The sequence below is a fragment of the Desmodus rotundus genome, chromosome 12 (genome assembly GCF_022682495.2).
Source record: "Desmodus rotundus isolate HL8 chromosome 12, HLdesRot8A.1, whole genome shotgun sequence".
Lineage (NCBI taxonomy): Eukaryota > Metazoa > Chordata > Mammalia > Chiroptera > Phyllostomidae > Desmodus > Desmodus rotundus.
The window spans coordinates 32,602,203-32,617,616 of NC_071398.1; the positions used below are offsets into that span (position 1 = coordinate 32,602,203).

Consider the following 15,414-nt stretch of genomic DNA (forward strand, 5'->3'; position numbering starts at 1 on the left):
CAAAGGAAAATGTACAGGGAACCAATAGTGATGAGAAGGAAACTGGGACTCAAATCAATGGTGTGGACCAGAAGGAAGAAACAAACATCCAACCAGAAAAGAATGAAGAAACAAGAACTTGGAAAAATGAGGAGAGGCTTAGGAACCTCCAGGACACCTTGAAACGTTCCAACATCCGAATTATAGGGGTGCCAGAAGGAGAAGAGGAAGAACAAAAAATGGAAAACTTATTTGAACAAATAATGGAGAACTTCCCCGATCTGGCAAAGGAAATAGATATCCAGGAAGTCCAGGAAGCTCAGAGAGTCCCAAAGAAGCTGGACCCAAGGAGGAACACACCAAGGCACATCATAATTACATTACCCAAGATTAAACGCAAGGACCTACATCCAAGATTACTGTATCCAGCAAAGCTATCATTTAGAATGGAAGGGAAGATAAAGTGCTTCTCAGATAAGGTCAAGTTAAAGAAGCTCATCATCATCAAGCCCTTATTATATGAAATGTTAAAGGGAGTTACCTAAGAAAAAGATGTTCAAAAATAGGAACAGTAAAAATGACAGCAAACTCACAGTTATTAACGACCACACATAAAACAAAAACGAGAGCAAACTAGGCAAACAACTAGAACATGAGGGTTGTCAATAAGGGAGTGGGAGGGGGAGAGGGGGGTAAAGGTACAGAGAATAAGTAGCATAGATGATAGGTGGAAAATAGACAGGGGGAGGGTAAAAATAGTGTAGGAAATGTAGAAGCCAAAGAACTTATAAGTATTACCCATGGACATGAACTATGGGGGGGGAATGTGGGAGGGAGGGGGGTGGGCAGGATGGAGTGGAGTGGGGGGGGGATGGGACAACTGTAATAGCATAATCAATAAATATATTAAAAAAAAAAGAATGATGTGTGTACCCAGAATGATGTGTGCTCTGATCACTCTTGTTCCCACACTCGCCCACCCATGTTGAAGGGTCCAGCATAGCCCCTTTTCCCAACAGTGCTCCCTTACTGAATTGCTTTCTCCATTTTCTTTTATTCTATTGTAAATATTTTATCCATTAATTTCACAAATAGTGTATTTGTCTGTGGTTTCAGGGCTTGAAGTTCAAAGATGTGGCCATTTTCTTCTCTCAAAAGGAGTGGGAATACTTGCACTCTGCTCAGAAAGATTTATACCGAGATGTAATGTTGGAAAATTATAACAACTTGATCTCTCTGGGTAAGTTTAGCTGCCCCTCAAAATTCAGAATTTGCCTTCTGGAATGTTTATGTTCTTTGTTATCAATTTCTTATAAGTGGTTTTTCAAGTGCTTGGCTGAATTAATAATTCTTACTTACCAAAGAATGGTTGTTTCTTGTGAAATTAAAAATTAGTTGCTCCATTTTACAATTTTATCTTTTTCATTCCTCTGACCTTTACCTTTAATCTACCTACTCCTTTTTCTTGATAATCATGGACTGATTTCAATTCTGAGATACCCACAATATACCCACTTTTTACCTTGAGTAGGACTTTCTGATACTAAGCCGGAGGTGATCTCCTTATTGGAACAGGGGAAGGAGCCCTGGATTGTTAAAAGGAAGGAGACAAAAGAGTGGTGCCCAGGTGAGTGATGTAACTAATATGGAGAAGGCCATGACAGGTGGGTCATGCAGCTGGGCTGTGAGAAGGCAGCACTTCTTAGATATTGGGAGGAAAACTCCCTGAAAAGGCCTGAGATCTGGAAAAGAAAGGAAGGATGTTTCATCATGAGGCCTCAAATTTTTTACTTCACTTAATACTCTCTTGCACCTTTTCCTCATATTTCCCTCTTGATTTCATGAAGGAAGTGCCTTCCTCCTTCTCAAGAGACAATCATTTTCCCTATACTTTGGGTCCTGTTTTATCCTGACTTTTTGAAACAACTCTATTGAGATATAATTCATTTACTGTAAAATTCATGTATTTAAAGTACAGTTCATTGGTTTTTAGTATATTCACAGAGTTTTGCAACTGGGACAACAATCTAAATGTAGAACATTTCATTATCCCAAATGAAACCCCATACCTGTTAGTAGTTACTACCCACACCCAGACCTAGGCAACCACCAATCTACTTATAATCCTTTTTATTTCTGTAAGGTTGGTAGTGATATCTCATCTTTCATTCCTAATATTTTTATGAGTCTGCTCTCTTTTTTTTCTTGGTCAGTCTAGCTAAAGGTTTGCCAGTTCTATTGATCTTTCCAAAGAATCATCTTACAGTTACATTGATATTCTCTATTTTGTAGTCTATTTTGTTCATCTCCCTCTAACCTTTATTATTTCCTGTCTTCTGATATCTTTGGTTTAGTTTGCTCTATTTTATATGGTTCCTTAAGGTATATAATTAGTTTGTTAATTTGAGATCTTTCTGTTTTTTAATATAGTCATTTTAAGCTGTTATTTTCCCTTAAGATCTGTTTTAACTGTGTTCCATATGTTTTGGTATGCTGACTTTTCCTTTCATCCATCTCAAAAGTATTTTCCAATTTCTCTTGTGATTTCTTCTTTGATCCATTAGTTATTTAAGAGTATGCTGTTTTCTCTCTCCTTATGGATCTTCTGGCTAGTTTATCTATCCATTATTGAAAGTAAGGCACTGAATTGTCTAGTTGTCTTTCTCCTCATTTCTGTTAGCATTTGCTTCATGTATTTTAGGGCTCTGTAATTAGTTTCCTATATGCTTATGTGTGGGGGAGCTTTGCCCGCAGAACCCCATCCCCCACAGATGAGAATAAGTCTACCAAGACATGATTGGCTTGGGGAGGAAAGGTGGCTGAACTCTCAAAGGAGAAGGGCCATGAGCCTTTTCCTCAATGGGTTTTTATTGGGTTCAATTTGCACAAGAATACAGGTAAAGCTCATCAGTCATTGTCAGGCAGTAAGGATTAAACAATAAATAACTATGAGGGCTTATTCCGAGAGTCAGGGTCAGTTAGTTAAAGGGCTATAAAACTTTGGAAAACAAACTCATTTCCTGCTTGGACCCTTATCATTTAAATTGAGGGTATAAACAAAGCAGGTTTCACAGGATTTTATGCATTCTTTCTTAGGCCTGATCATCCCTGGGAACCGCCGTTTCCTGCCCAGGGCTGCACTGCCCTCCAGCATTGTTTCAGGCTTAAGTCAGGCAGGGGAAGTAAGGCAGCCAAGAGATTAGGAGACTTCTCGAAGACAGAATGAGGACTCAGGCCAGTTCAAAGCCAAGGGGTGAGGGTCCATCACCCCCTTTTTTTATAGCTCCCCAGGTCCTTCCCTGAGGGCCCCTTTGTGACCGTGCCTGTCTTAGGTCATCCCTCCCTTGAGGAATGTTACCTTTCATCGGCTAACTGGTCATCTGCTCGGGGCCAAGCAGGGTGAGGTAAAAAGGGGCAGAGGCAGTGCCTCTGCCAGGAAGATAAGCTTTGTCTCCTTAGTGGCTTAGGGTCCCAAGGTCTCTTATTCAGCCTTAGCCATGGGGGATTACAGCTTCTGAAACCAGGCAGGGTGGTTCCCAACACTTACAACTTACAATTTCCTGAGATTGACCCTCTTATTGTAAAATGTTCTTTTTTTCTCTAGTTACAATTTTTGTCTTAATGTCTGTTTCGTCTGATAATATACCTGTTGAAGCTTACTTTTGATCAGTCTTTGCATAGTATGTCTTTTCCATTCTTTCCTTTTAACCTTTTTGTGTCCTTTAATTGACTGTCTCTCGTAGACAGCGTATACTAGGATCATGTTATTTTAATATATCCTGCCTATATCTGCCATCTGTTTGAGTATTTAATGTTTACATTTAATGTGGTTATCAATAGGGTAGGATTTATATCTGACCTGGTGTTTGTTTTCTACATGTGTTATTTTTGTTTCATACTTCATTTTGTCATTACTGTAATTTATGTTAAATATATATTTTCTAGAGTCCCATTTTAGTTTTATGATTGTCTTTTACTATCGTTTTTAGAGTTATTTTCTCAGTGGTTGCCCCCAAAATTTCAATTACATCTTAATTTAAAACAATTTAGTTTGGGTTAATACTGACTTCCATTAATACGTTATAAGTAAACATTGGTATGCAGAGTAATGACTCCCCCAAAGATGTCCATATCCTAATCCCTGGAACCTATAAATGCATTGCCCTTACAAGGCAAAGAGGAATTAATGTTGTGAATGAGTGGGCCTTCAATTAGGGATCCTAGATTATCCACCTGGGCTCAGTGCAAACACCAGAGTCAGAGGTGTGACAACAGAAGAAGTGCACAGAAAGATACAATATGCTGACTTTGAAGATAGAGGAAGGGAGCCATGATGTGCTAAGAAATAGGCAGTCCTTAGGAGTTGGAAGAGACAATGAAATAGATTCTTCCTTTGGGCCTTCAGAAGCAAACACACTCTTGCTGTGAACACATTTATTTTAACCTATTAAAACCTCTGTCAGACATTTGACCTCCAGGACTGTAAGATAATAAATTTGGGTTTATGTTAATTTGTTCTATCAGAAAGAGGAAACTAATATACCATCACCACATTTTTATAATTATTGCTTTATATGGTTATCTTTTAAATCAGATAGAAGAAGCAAAGAGTTCCAAACAAAAGTACATTTATATAGTCTTATATTTCTCTATCTAGTTACCTTTACTTGGGTTCTTTTTTTGTGGATCCAAGTTATCTCTTGTCCTTTAATTTCAGCCTAAAGAACTCCCTGTAAGCCAGTATAGTGGGCACATGGTGAGGGAAGGTGAGAGCACCTTAAAATGAAGATGAATAGGAGGCAGGTTCCAGATAATGCATTTTTGCAGGCCTAGTAAGGAATTTTTTATTGGGTTGGCCAAAAAGTTCTTTTCTTTTTCTTTTTTTGTAAAACTGCTCTAATAGCACTTAGTTTTCTTTAATTTTATTCAAAACAATTTTGTTACATTGTATTGTGACAGCTGTCATATCAACATGCATTTTTAAAAAGCTTATCAAAATTGGTGAATTTTTGTGTAAACATTTTAATATTGAAGATGGAAGAAAATAAGCAACATTTTTGGCATATTATATCAATAAAGATAAAAAAGCAAATGAAATGCAAAAAAAGATTTGTGCTGTGTATGGATAAGGTGTTGTGACTAATCGAACGTATCAAAAGTGGTTTGCCAAGTTTCTTACTGGAGATTTTTTGCCGAACAATGATCCACTGGTCAAGTAGACTAGCTAAAGTTGATGGCGATTAAATCGAGACATTAATTGAGAACAATCAACATTATATCATGAGGGAGATAGCCAACAGACTCAAAATACCCAAATCAATAAAGTAATTGGTGAAAATGAAAAATATATCTTTTATGTTACAGAAAAAAACATACAGACTTTTTGGCCAACCCAATAATTTCATTGTTGAGTGCAGGGGGCATACACTATATTTAAACAATGAATCCCACTCTTTGAGTTGCTTTAGAATCATTCTTGGAGATTAATAAAAATACCAATGACCATTCATTCATCAAACAAATAGTTACTAAGTATATACTAAATGCAGGTACAATTAAGGACAGACAGGCAATACGGAAGTAAAGAAGTTAAAGTATAATGTAATCTGTTGAGTTTAGAAGTGAATATACTGATGTTTGCAAAATGGGTTGATGAAGGGACACATATTTGTTAAGGCAAGTAGAGCCAAATGTTTATTTTATAATTTGGTAGTGGGAATATGAGGTTTCATGGACTAATTATTTTAATGTTTTTGTTTGAAAGTTTTCATAATAATCTTGGGGAAATAGAAATATGACATGTGATGAAAGTGCACTATAAAAAATAAAGTAGAGTGATGAGAGTCCTATTTTCTAAAGAGTGATCTCATAAGTTGGCATTTAATTAGAGGTCAGAATGAAGTAATTGAATGAGTCATAGTGTTGTATTAGGGAAGGTATGTACATGTAGAGATTGTATAAGAGGGGTATGCTTGGCAAGTTTGAAGAATATCTGCTTGGTCAAGGAGCAAGAACAAGAGTCAACTAAAGGGAGAAGATAGACAGTGAGGTCAGAAAAAGGTAGTACAGGAAAAGTTCAGGGAAGACCTTCCAGACCACAAAGGACTTGGACTTTTACTGAGAGGGAAATTTAGTGGAGTTTTTGAACAGAAGAATGACATGATCTGACTTTATTTTTTCATTGTTGTTCAGTTACAGTCATCCCGCCTTTTTCCCCATTACTCTCCCCTACACCATCACCCCCCATGCCCACAATCCCCCACACCATTGTCCATGCCCGTGAATCCTCTATTCATGTTTTGTATGCCTCTTCCCTTTGTTTCCCCATTATCCACCTCTCCCCTCCCCTCTGGTAACTGTCAGTTTGTTCTTTATTTCCAAATCCCTTTGCTCATTTGATTGCTTTGTTGATTAGGTTCCACTTACAGGTGAGATTGTATGGTATTTGTTTTCACTGGATGGCTTATTTCACATAGAATAATGCTCTCCAGTTCCATCCATGCTGTTGTGAAGTGTAGGAGCTCCTTTTTTCTTTCTGCTGCATAGTATTCCCTTGTGTAATGTACCACAGTTTTTTTTGGGGGGGTCGCATTTTTATATTGTTATTCAAGTACAGTTGTCTCCATTTTCCCTCCACCACTTTCTGTTTCCACCCTACCCCTACCTCCCACCCTAAATATTTCCCCCTTTGGCTTTGTCCATGGGTCTTTATACATGTTCCTTGATGACCCTTCCCCTTCCTTCCCCTTTACCTACCTAACCACTCCTCTCTGGTTACTGTCAGTTTGTTCTTTATTTCAATGTCTCCAGTTATATTTTGCATGCTTGTTTGCTTCGTTGATTTGGTTCACTTATAGGTGAGATCATATGTTATTTGTCATTCACCACCTGACTTATTTCACTTAGCATAATTCTCTCCAGTTTCATCCATGCTGTCGAGAAAGGTAGAAGCTCCTTCTTTCTTTCTACTATGTAAATATACCAAACGTATCATGTAAATGTACCATATTTTTTTGATCTACTTGTTTACTGATGGGCACTTAGGTTGCTTCCAACACTTAGCTATTGTGCTGCTATGAAATTGGGGTACATAGGTTCTTTTGAATTAGTGTTTCAAGATTCTTAGGGTATAATCCCAGCAGTGGAATTGCTGCATCAAAAGGCAGTTCCATTTTTAGTTGTCTGAGGAAATTCCAAAATGTTTTCCACAGTGCCTGCACCAGTCTGCAGTCCCACCAATAATGTATTAGGGTTCCCTTTTCTCCAGAACCTTGCCAGCACTTGTTTGATGATTTGTTTAGTATGGCTATTCTGACCTGTGTAAAGTGGTATCTCATTGTGGTTCTAATTTGTATCTTTCTGATGCCCAGTGATGCTGAGAATCTTTTCTCTGGGCCCTCTGTATGTCCTCCTTGGAGAAGTGTCTGTTCAAATCCTTTGCCCATTTTTTAATTGTATTGTTAGTCTTCCTGGACTGGAGTCATGTGAGTTCTTTATATATTTTAAAGATCAAACGCCTGTATGAGGTATCATTGGCAAATATATTTTCACAGATGGTTCGTTCCCTTTTCTTTTTGTTGATGTTTCCTTTAGCTGTGCAGAAGCTTCTTATTTTGATGAAGTCCCATTTGTTTATTCTTTCCTGTATTTATGTCCTTGCCCTAGGGGGCATATCGGTAAAAATTTGCTGCATGGAATATCTGAGATATTTTTGCCTATGTTCTCCTCTAGGGCTTTTATGGTGGCCTGACTTATATTTAAGTCTTTTCTCTATCTTGAGTTTACTTTTGTGTATGGCGTAAGTTGGTGGTTGAGTTTCATTTTTTTGCATGTAGCTGCCCAGATCTCCCAACAGCATTTCTTGAAGAGGATATTTTTATTCCATTTTATGCCTTTGCCCCCTTTGTCGAATATAGAGACATGAGCTTATTTCTTGGCTTTCTATTCTGTTCCACTGATCTACAAGTCTGTTAGTATGCCAGTACCAGACTGTTTTGATTACAGTGGGCTTTTAATATAGTTTGATGTCAGGTATTGTGATCCCTCCTGCTTTGTTTTTCTTTCTCAAAATTGCTGCAGCTATTCGGGGTTGTTTATGGTTCCATATAAATTTTTGAAGTGTTTGTTCCATATCCATGAAATATGTCATTGGTATTTTAATAAGGATTGCCTCGAATCTTTAAATTCCTTTGGCAAGTATGGACATTTTGATGATATTAATTCTTCCAAACCATGAACACGATATGTGCTTCCATTTATTTGTATCTTCCTTAATTTCTTTCTTCAGTCTTGTGTAGTTTTCTGAGTACAGGTCTTTTACCTCCTGGGTTAAGTCTATTCCTAGGTACTTTAGTTTTCTTGTTGCTATCACAAATGGGTTTTTTCCTGATAACTATTTCTGGTATTTCATTGTTGGTGTACAAAAATGCCTTCGATTTCTGAATATTGACTTTGTATCCCACTGCTTTGCCAATTTCACTTATTAGGTCAAGTAGTTTTTTGGTAGAGTCTCTAGAGTTTTATATGTACACTATCATGTCATCTGCAAACAATGCAGTTTTGCTTCCTCCTTTCCACTTTGGATGCCTTTTATTTCTTTTTCTTGTTGGATCGCTGTGCCTAGGGTTTTCATTACTATGTTGAATAGAAGTGCTAAAAGAGGACAATCTTGTCTTGTTCCCAATGTTAGTAGGAAAGCTTTTAGGTTTTGTCCATTGAGTATGATATTGGCTATAGGTTTTTCTTATATGGCCTTTATTATGTTGAAGTATGCTCTCTCTACTCCCATTTAGCTGAGTGTTTTTATCATCAATGGGTCCTGTACCTTATCAAATACTATTTCTGCATGTATTGATAAGATCATGTGTTTTTTGTATTTTCTTTTGTTTATGTGATGATTTATGTTTATTGATTTGCAAATATTGTAGCATCCTTGCTTCCCTGAGATAAATCCCACGATCATGGTTTATGATTTTTTTAATGTATTGCTGGATGCAGTTTGACAATATTTTGTTGAGGATTTTAGTGTCTATTTTCAGCAGCGATATTGGCCTGAAGTTTTCTTTCTTTGTTGTGTTTTGGGATTAGGATGATGCTGGCCTCATAAAAAAGAGTTTGGGAGTCTTCCCTCTTATTGGATTTTTGAAATAGTTTGAGAAGAATAGGAGTTAGCTCTTCCTTAAATGCTTTGTAAAATTCTCCTGTGAAACATTCCAATCCCAGTCTTTCGTGTGTTGGGAGTTTTTTGATTACTGCTTCAATTTCACCAGCTTTTACCAGTCTGTTTAGGCTTTCTTCTTCTTCATTCAGTTTTGGAAGATTTTTTTTTTCTAGAAATTTGTCCATTTCACCCTGTTTTTCAGATTTCTTGGCATTTAGTTGTTTGTAGTAATCTCTTACACTCCTTTGTATTTCTGTGATCTCAGTTGTAATTTCTTCTCTTTCATTTCTATTTTTATTTGCATCCCCTCCCTTTTTTTCTTGATGAGAATGGTTAAAGGCTTATCTTTTGGGAGCTGTCCTGCCTGGTTTCAGGGACTGTAGCCTCATTAATGGACATTAAGGGTCCCATGGCTAAAGCTGAGTGAAGAGGCCTTGGGGACATGAGCCACTAAGGAGATAGAACATTTCCTCCTCCCAAGAGTGCAGCCCTTGCTTCCCTCACTTCCCCCTGCTTGGCCCTGGTGGATGACTGGTTAGCAAATGATGGATAAGGCTCCCAGGTGGGGGCAACCTAAGACAGGCATAGTTGTGATGGTATATCAGGGAAGGACTTAGGGGTAGAAGGAGCCTCGCCCCTTGGCTTTGTCATAGCCTGAGTCCTCACTCTTCCTGTAGAAGTCTCCTAGTCTCTTGGCTGCTCTGCTCTCCCTGCCAGACAGTTTGGGAACTATGCCAGAGGCAGCTGTGACCCCGACCCCATACTGGAACAGACGGCTCCCGGGGGGGCAAATCTGACCAGAGAAAGAATATACATTGTTTCCCTTGAGACTTGCTCTGCCCTGTTGCTATGAAACAGACACTTGAGCTAAAGCCAACCCTGACCAGAGACAATCCCTGTGTTTCTTCGACTATCATCTGTAAATGATGTCAGTAGCATTTTGAGCATTGGTTAATGAGCTTTATGTGCATACGCTGTATCTCTGTGTGCGCTGAACTCAATAAATACACAGGGGAAAAGGTGTTCAGGACCTTTCTCCTTTGAGGGACTCCTGTCACCTTTCCTCCGCAAACAGGTCACGCATTGGGCATTTTTATTTCATCTGTGACTGCCCTGGGGGAGCTCTGCGGGAAGTTTTATCTTTTCAAAGAACCAGTAACTGGATTTATTGATCCTTTGAATTGTTCTTTTAAGTTTCTATGTCATTTAAATCTTCTCTGATCTTGGTTATTTCCTTCCTTCTACTCGCTCTGGGCTTTGTTTGTTGTTGTTCCTCCAGTTCTTGTAGGTGTAGGGTTAGGTTGTTTATTTGAAATGTTTCCATCTTTTTAGGTAGGCCTATATTGCTATGAACTTCCCTCCCAGAACTGACTTCACTATGTCCCACAGGTTTGGGGTTGTTGTGTATTCATTTTCCATTTGTTTCCAGAAAGTTTTTGATTTCTTCCTTAATTTCATTGTTTACCCATCCACTGTTTAATAACATTTTAAATAATGTTTAATAACATTTATTCAACCTCCATGTATTTGAATGTTTTTTAATTTTTCCTTATAGGTTGCTTTCTAGTTTCAGGCCATTGTGATCCAAGAAAATGCTTGATATGACTTCAATTTTCTTGAATTTGTTGAGGCTTTTTTTGTATCATATTATGTCCACTTTAAAAGAAGGTATATTTTGCTTTTGGGGGGCGAAAGATTCTGTATATATCAGTTATGCCCATTTGGCCTAGTGTGTCGTTCAGTGCTGCTATGTTCCTGTTGATTATTTGTTTGGAAGATCTGTCCATTGTTGACAGTGGGGTGTAAAACTGTCCTACTCTAATTGTGTTGCTGTCTATATGTTTCTTGAAGTCCTCTAAGATTTTCCTTATATATTTGGGTGTTCCTATGTTGGGTGCATATATGTTTTTAATATTTATAGCTTCCTAAGGCATTCTTCCCTTTAGAATTATGAAATGACCTTTGCCTCCTTTTATGGCCTTTGTTTTGAAATCTACATTGTCTGGTATATGTATTGTTACCCCAGCTTTTTTTTCCTGTCCATTTGCTTTGAATATTTTTTACCAGCCCTTCACTTTCAGTCTGTGTAAGTCTTTTGTTCTGAGGTGGGTCTCCTGAGGACAGTATATGTGCAGGTCATGTTTTCTTATCCATTGAGCTATGCTATATCTTTTGATTGGAGCATTTAATCTATTTACATTTAAGGTTACTCTTGACAGGTATGTATCCTAACCCATTTTTTCTTTTTAGCTTCTTAAGGTATTCTAAGGTACCTGTGTTTCTCTCTCTATATATATACCTTCATCTTCTTAAAGCATTCCCTTTGGCAACTCTTGCAAAGCTGTTTTGGTGGAGATGTATTCTTTTAGCCATCTTTTTTTCTGGGAAATTCCTTATTTTGCCTTCCATTTTAAATGACAGCCTTGCTGGGTAGAGTAATCTTGGTTGTAGGCCTTTGCTTTTCATTAGTTGGAATATGTCTTACCATTCCCTTCTGGCTTAGTGTTTATTTTGAGAAATCAGCTGCTATCCTTACTGCAGCTCCCTTGTATGTCACTATCTCTTTCTCCCTTGCTGCTTTTAATATTCTCTCTTTGGTGATCTGACTTATTTTAACAAGAACACTCTGGCTATTATGTTGGGTATGAGATATTAGGAAGGCAACAGTGCTAGTAGGGAGATTCATTTAAAATAGTGTATTAATCTTGGTATAGGATGGCTTTGGACAAGTGGTAGCTATACTATTAAAGACAAGTAATTATATTCTGGATATATTTTGAGTCTATAGATGAGAGGATTTGCTGTTATTGTAATGGTCTACTTCTTTACATTGTTGTTTAATTGGTCTTAGGTGGTTCCTGGACATTCTATTTGTGTAGGTTCCCCAGCATTCTGATTCTCACCAGAGGTTAATAACCACTTCCTTTATAAGTTCCTCCCACTTTCTCTATCCTTATTTTCCCTCTGCCCTCCTTTTTCAAATTACAGTGCAGTGTTAAGAGCTATTTTTATCCTATTTTTAGTTTGTCATTTACCTGAAAACTTTTCTTTTCCTGAAACATAAAATACCTCCCTGTTTCTTTCTTGTTTTCTTACAGATTGGAATTCCAGAAGAGAAACCAGGAATTTATCTCCAAAAGAGGGATGTTGTGAAATTAAATCATTGCAACCAGAGATAAAAACACCTATAGAGTCTAACCTTGTGTGCATTAGGGTCAGAGATAATAGTGAAATCAAATGCTACCTGGAGACACAACAGGATGGACATTTCAAACCAGCTCTAATAACCTCTGAAGAAATGTCTGCTGTAATTCAATGCACAGTTTATAGAGTACCTCAGATAATTCCTACTGGAATGAAGTCATGTGAATACAAGGAATGTAAGGAAGTTTTCAGGTACCAATCAGACCACATTCAACATGAAAGCAGTCATAATAAGGGAAAAACCTCTAAATGTGGAGAATGTGGAAAAGCCTTGAATAGTAGGTCAGACTTGAATAAGTGTCAGAGAATTCATGAAAGAAAGGAAACTAATGAAAGTAATAAACATGCCTTTATTCATGATTCTGAAATTACTGAACCTCAGAGCGTTAATACTGGTGAGAAGGCTCTTAAATGTAAAGAATGTGGGAAAACCTTTGCTTCTAGCTCACAGCTTGTTAAACATAAAAGGATTCATATTGGTGAGAAACCCTATGAATGTAAGGAGTGTGAGAAGGCCTTTCCAACTAATTCACAACTTAATTTACATCAGAGAATTCATACAGGCGAGAGGTACTATGAATGTAAGGAATGTGGAAAAGCTTTCACCCGTCCCTCACACCTTTTCCGACATCAGAGGATCCACACTGGTGAGAAACCCCATAAATGTAAAGAATGTGGTAAAGCTTTTCGTTATGACACACAACTTAGTCTTCATCAAATAATTCATACTGGTGAAAGACGCTATGAATGTAAGGAATGTGGAAAGGTATATAGCTGTGCCTCACAACTGAGTCTACATCAAAGAATTCATACTGGTGAGAAACCTCATAAATGTGAGGAATGTGGGAAAGCTTTTATCTCTGATTCACATCTTACTCGACATCAGAGTGTTCATACTGGGGAGAAACCTTATAAATGTAAAGAATGTGAGAAGTCCTTTCGTCGTGGCTCAGAACTTACTCGACATCAAAGAGCACACACTGGTGAGAAACCCTATAAATGTAGGGAATGTGGAATGACCTTTACTTGTAGCACAGAACTTATTCGACATCAAAAAATTCACACTGGTGAGAGACCCCATAAATGTAAAGAATGTGAAAAATCTTTTATTCGAAAGTTAGAACTTACTCATCATGAGAGAAGTCATAATGGTGAAAAACCCTATGAGTGTAAGGAATGTGGAAAGGCCTTTGGTCGTGGCTCAGAACTTAGTCGACACCAGAAAATTCACACTGGTGAGAAACCTTATGAATGTAAACATTGTGGGAAGGCCTTTATTCGTGGCTCACACCTTAGTCAACATCAAAAAATTCATGCAGGACAGAGAAATGAATGAAGATGTGGGAACATTCAGAATTTAATTGACATCTAAAATTTATATTAGTAAAACAGAAACAAACAAACCCCTATGATTATAAGGAATGTGGTAAAGTACTTAAGGATAACAACTGTGAATGTAAAGTTTTTAAGAACCAGAATGTTAGGGATTGGGAAGGTTTATTTGTGTTTCAGAATTCCTTTGCTATCAGAGTTCAATTGATGAAAAAGTGAAAAACTCTATGAATATAAAGAAAGTGGGAAAGCTTAGGATGGCAGCAAATGTGTTGAGACATTAATCATTCAAACCTTTCTCAACATCAGAATCATTAGCCCTTAAGAAAAATTAGAGGATTTATAACATAAATAGCATATATATGGGACACCAATTTGCTTTACCTAACAAGTTATTCATCTGATAATTCATACCTGAGGAAGACTATGTTAATATTAAAATTATAGCAGATTAGTTTGTCCTTCCCAAATCTTGTTCATATTTACAAACTCATTGTCTAAAATTAGCCTAAACCAAATAAGAGTGGGGAAGCATTGAACCAGTATTTAGTCTTTATTTGTCTTCACTATTATAACTCACTTCTTATAAGGTAAATTACTTAATTATGTCTAAATTTTCCCATTTATAAATTAGTAATAACACCATATATCTTAGTAGCATTGTGAAGATTAAATAATTATATCTTTTATAAGTGTCTGGATTGTATTAAAAGTGTATTAGGTAGGAGATGCTTTTATTATTACTTTTTTATTTTCATAATTTTGTATTAGAGATTACATGAGAATAGGGACTTTTGGGTTCATTGACTATGTGAACATCTTGCATCATAGCTTTATTTTTTATTTTTTGTTTTTATACTTATTTTTTGCATTTCTTGGTTGTTCAAGTACAGTTGTCTCCATTTTCCTGCCACCACTTCCCCCCACTGCAACCACCCCCATCTTCCACCCTCAATCCTTCCAACCTTTGGCTTTGCCCATGGATCCTTTATAACTGTTCTTTGATGACTCTTCTCCTTCTTTCTCCCCTTATCCCTCTCCCCACTCCCCTATGGTTATTGTCAGTTTGTTTTGTATTTCAAATTCTCTGGTTATATTTTGCTTGCTTGCTTATTTTGTTGATTAGGTTCCACTTAAAGGTGAGATCAAATGGTATATATCTTTCACCTCCTCACCTATTGCACTTAGCATAATGCTCTCCAGTCCCATCCATCCATGCTGTCACGAAGGTTAGTAGCTCCTTCTTTCCTTCTGCTGCATAAAAATCCATTGTGTAAATGTACTATAGTTTTTTGATTCATTCATTTACTGATGGGCACTTAGGTTGCTTCCAGCACTTGGCTATTGTAAATTGTGCTTCTATGAACACTGGGGTGCATAAGTTCTTTTGCATTGGTATTTCAGGGTTGTTAGGATATAATCCTACCAGTGAAATTTCTGGGTCAAAAGGCAGTTCTATTTTTACTTTTCTGAGGAAATTCCATACTGTTTTCCACAGTGGCTACACCGGTCTGCAATCCCACCAACAGTGCAATAGGGTTCCATTTCTCCACATCCTCTCCAACACTTGTTTGTTGCTTTATGATGGCCATTCTTAATGGTGTGAAGTATTATCTCATTGTGGTTTTAATTTGCATTCTCTGATGGCTAGTGATGGTGAGCATCCTTTCATATGTCTCTGGGCCCTATCTATGTCCCCCTTGAGAAGTGTCTCTTCAAGTCTTTTGCCCATTTTTTAA

At 37.4% G+C, this 15,414-nt stretch overlaps 1 protein-coding gene across 6 annotated transcripts in view; it reads left to right on the forward strand.

The window, feature by feature from the left end:
* LOC112320136 (zinc finger protein 568) overlaps positions 1 to 14,869 on the forward strand; it is a 31,580-nt gene extending 16,711 nt beyond the window's left edge. For 4 of the 6 annotated variants that reach the window (XM_045185470.3, XM_045185472.3, XM_045185468.3 and 1 more), the window contains exons 3-5: positions 1,096 to 1,219; positions 1,508 to 1,606; positions 12,238 to 14,869. In XM_045185470.3, coding sequence (XP_045041405.1) covers positions 1,096 to 1,219; positions 1,508 to 1,606; positions 12,238 to 13,679 — 1,665 coding nt within the window. In that variant the 3' untranslated portion in view covers positions 13,680 to 14,869. The remainder of the gene's footprint in view (positions 1 to 1,095; positions 1,220 to 1,507; positions 1,607 to 12,237) is intronic. The other 2 variants (XM_024577570.4, XM_045185469.3) reach the window with 2 other exon arrangements.
* Positions 14,870 to 15,414: the final 545 nt, after the last annotated feature.